Source organism: Penicillium mononematosum (genome assembly GCF_028829835.1).
Source record: "Penicillium mononematosum strain IBT 11891 chromosome Unknown utg000005l:1.0-9366267.0:1.0-9372171.0, whole genome shotgun sequence".
Taxonomy (NCBI): Eukaryota; Fungi; Ascomycota; class Eurotiomycetes; order Eurotiales; family Aspergillaceae; genus Penicillium; species Penicillium mononematosum.
This window is the reverse complement of record NW_026643275.1, coordinates 8,797,747-8,801,562: the sequence shown is the minus strand read 5'-3', so window position 1 is coordinate 8,801,562 and position 3,816 is coordinate 8,797,747. Positions and strand designations below refer to the sequence as shown.

Sequence of the window (3,816 nt, the reverse complement as noted above, 5' to 3'; positions counted from 1 at the left end):
ATTTATTACGTGTTTTCTAAGACCTGCTTCTTCTAGTTCAATGTAGGGTCTTTCTCACATTACACCACAACGCTAGGTGACGAATTGGGCGCTGAAAATGGTTACTTCTGACGCCAGAGAAGTGTCTTGCTACTCTCTGAGTCCTTCCGAACTCCAGTCTTTACAGTTTCTTTGAGTATTATCGAAGGCGTCGCCAGCAACTGGAGAAAGGTATTGTCCTCTATGCAATAGTCGCTGCCGGTACTGGCGAACCATATTCACATAGATTCAAGAAGTGCCTTTATCAAGAGCAATGATGAAGCTAGAAAGGGATGTGCTAGATGGACTCCCCCTCTATATGAGCTACATTTTCCAGCCCCCCATGCCCGACCGACATCGACCTTTCGAAGGAACATTGTTTGGCTGTACGCTGTCATGAACCCATACTTGAGACGCATGTCAAACATGTATTCAGCAATTTGGCCTATATATGTGTGAGCACGAGAATCAAACATGGTGGCGTAGGTCTGACCTAGTTGGTGCCGAAAGAGTCTCTCATCGCCAGCCTCAAAGTTCCAAACTGCATTGTCCAGGTCATGCCATCTATCCAGAGTGTCTTGACTTCTCCCACGACCTTGGCTACGTCCGAACTAGTCTTCATGACAAAATCGGGTTTTCGCAAGTAGCCAGGATACGGCGGCAAGGCACCCCGGGAGTCTCCCAGCACAAGGTCTAGCTGCTGGGTACGAAAAGCGGCGCCCAAAACGAGTCCGGCTCGCCCTTCTAGCCTGCCTTGCACTCCTCGTTCGTTGGAGACGAAGACCTACTCCTCGTCGACAGAGCCGGCGGCAGCAGGCCCCGTTATCCGGGAGTCTAGATGTTGCAGGCTCCACGTTTGGGCATTAAAGGTGGTGTTCATGACATCTGACTCGAAGTTTGCCCATGGTTGTAGAACTCCACCGAAATGAACGCGGTACAAGGCGTGACTCGTGGTGCGGTGGGGGCTGATGTTGAGATCGGGGAGGGGCTAGAGTAAGAGGTCTCGTGAGTTGAAAACGGCGGTGGTGGCCATGGCCATGGTGTTGGTGGTGGTAGTTTTGCGATTCTGGTGCGTTGATGAGAAGTGAGCCAAACGTTGTGATGGATAAAGGGCAGGGAGGCGAGAACATACGAGGAGGTGAGCTTTGAAATGCTGATAGAGTTGATTAAGAGGTGATGCGCTATATGATCAAGAGGTGATGCGCTATATGATCAAGAAGTGATTCGCTATTGATCAAGAAGTGATTCGATATTGATCAAGAAGTGAGGGTTCAGCGATTCCAATGTGAGGAAGACGTCTCTCTCTTTCGCTACGATCAGGGCGTCTTCGACGAGTATTCACCGAGCCTGTGGCCCTCTCAACACAATAGAACTTAGAGAGGGCCAGTAGTTGTAAAAAGACGAGATTTCATACGACTCATCTACCTTATAGATGAATGCCAGAAAATAATAAAGTATATGATAGTCGATCCCCGAGTGGACACGACGCGTCTTAGCAGCCCCAATCTCGACCGCCTCGATGCTCGACTTCCCCCTTCTCACCAAGTGTTCAGCCTCACCTCACCTCCAGAGACGTGCAGGAGCCAGGGGTCAATGGATATCTCCATGCACTGAGAACTGAGCATGCCCTCCCCATTGACCGTCACGTTCGTTCAATCGACCGTCCTCAATGCCATCTCCAACGTCCTAGCGCAGCTCATCGACCAGCGCAAGAACACCGTACCGCCAATCGACGGTATCGTTCTCGAGGATTTCCCAGCCCCCAATACCAACTATCGCCAGTTTTTCCTCGGTGACAACAAGCAGCTAAACACTCGCCCTTCCGCAGAGCTTGCTGACCTCATATGGTCTGGAAGATCGTTACAGTATCGCCGAATACGACTATACGTTTGACAAGCCAGCGTGTTTGATCGGTCTGCCAAAGGCTGTTGTGTACATGTCTTGCGAGGACCGCGGCGACTTCACAGTGTTTGTCTTTCAGACTAGCATTAAGAGAGTAAGTGGAAGAGAACGTAGGGACGAGGTATTTTCACATTCTTAGGCAGGATTAAAGGAATCGAGTCAATCGACGTTAGGAAAGTAGGGCGCGTTATCACAGCTTCGGGACTAAGTCATCTGCTGACCTAGGGCCCTAGGAGCGAGTAGGCTGCAGCGCGGTTACCCTCGGAGCAGGTAAAAGGTGGTAAAAGGCCAGAAAACGAGATTAGGAATGAAAGGGGCTAGTCAGGGGTGAGTGACGGCGTGAGCGCTCACCGATATTACATATGTAGTCTCTTCTGACATATGTGAAGGAAACCTCGAGTAGACAAAATAGACAATAATGTGGATGGAAACTAGCATACCTACATTGCTGGCTAACGAGACAAATTCAATTTGTGAGAAATGGTTAGAACAAAGTTTAAGTGGGAACTAGGGTGTGTACTTCCTTCAAAATCGCTCTATAAACATGGAGTACTAGTTAGTTAGGCGGGATATTGGAACTACGGGAAATCACTTGATTATCAAATGCAATGGAAAGAACCTTGGAAGTATTCATTCCATCAATAACTAGATAGCCAAAATTCTCCTCAGAATGACTTAGTATTGCTTTATCTATTTGCTACGGTTGACGGTTGTTGTGACACCACAGCAAGCAAATTTTAACAAGCGAGCACATACATTTGGATATTTGTTAACCGATGAGGGAGAGAGAACATGTAATGTACGTTTGTATGTGCCTATTGGGACAAGATGTTGAAAACATAACCATCCATGCTACCAGATGCTACCTGAAACTAGAGAAATGAGCATATGACATGACTGGGCATGTTAGAACTTTCGTTGAAGAGCTAGTATCTATTTTCAAACTATACAGATTTTTGCCCCTGGCTAGGGCAACATTGCGTTTAGTATGGAGTACTCCGAACTCCGTATATATATCGAAGTAGGTATGTACATTGTAGATTCAACGTCGATCAGTGGATCAGTGGATTCATAATCGAGGATCATGCTCTAGGGACATCATCTGCATAGACTAATAACCCAAGCAGCATTGAAGAGGCTATACATCACCTTTCCTAGGTGTGATCAGAGGCAAATCACTGCGGAATGAAGCACATAGCATGCCTAACCTGACCTCTAACGCTCCGACTTACTTTGTAGATATACAAGATGATCAAGCCTCCGATTTTGCTATTGACAAAAACAAAAGCAAGAAGACCAATAGCGCAAAAACTCGGCATATATTCATAGATCTACAATGTGATGTTAAGTAGAGTCCTTGACTTATTGGCCCGAGAGTTCGCCAAGGTCCAAGTCGGGATGCCGAATCAGCCTCTAATATTCCCGCCAATGAAAGACTGGATGCTTATCTTGACCTTGACTTGGTGTACTTTTGTAGACCTCGGGACCCCCTACATTGTAGACTCTGTGGGAAAGAGTTTAGTTTTCCCGCCCCATGCGTTCTGCATCGTGTGGAACCGGGTGTGACAGACCCGGAGAATGGGGGGGGGAGCCACTAAGAGATGATGCGGAGAGAATATGCGACCTGCAGGGGCAGAAGTATGAATGTTGAACAGTTATGTATAGGCAGATCTTGATGCGAAGATACGTAAAGAAAATTTTACACTATTGCATTATAGCAGTTTTTCCTACAAGTGATTGATCTGTGACCTCTCCCACATTTTCCGAGGCCTTGGATGATAGAAAAGACTCTGTAGCCACTCGCGTTGTCAAATAATGTATACCGAGTAGAAATTGCGCGTGTTGACAATGTACATAGGGATGAGATAAGGGAAATTAAATTGTGATTGGTTGGGG

General features: G+C 47.0%; 2 protein-coding genes across 2 annotated transcripts; one reads left to right on the top strand and one right to left on the bottom strand.

The window, feature by feature from the left end:
* Nucleotides 1-511: 511 nt before the first annotated feature.
* Nucleotides 512-1,057, bottom strand: N7519_011583 (uncharacterized protein; the record flags this gene model as incomplete). Its single annotated transcript, XM_057298356.1, has 3 exons — nucleotides 512-767; nucleotides 807-1,006; nucleotides 1,037-1,057. The coding sequence occupies 3 exons, from the start codon at nucleotides 1,055-1,057 to the stop codon at nucleotides 512-514; spliced, it is 477 nt and encodes a 158-aa protein (XP_057146238.1).
* A 584-nt stretch (nucleotides 1,058-1,641) lies between these two features.
* Nucleotides 1,642-2,069, top strand: N7519_011582 (uncharacterized protein; the record flags this gene model as incomplete). The annotated part of the gene is given in 3 exon segments (XM_057298355.1): nucleotides 1,642-1,865; nucleotides 1,885-2,014; nucleotides 2,064-2,069. 3 exon segments carry the CDS (start codon nucleotides 1,642-1,644, stop codon nucleotides 2,067-2,069), a joined length of 360 nt encoding a protein of 119 aa, XP_057146237.1.
* Nucleotides 2,070-3,816: the final 1,747 nt, after the last annotated feature.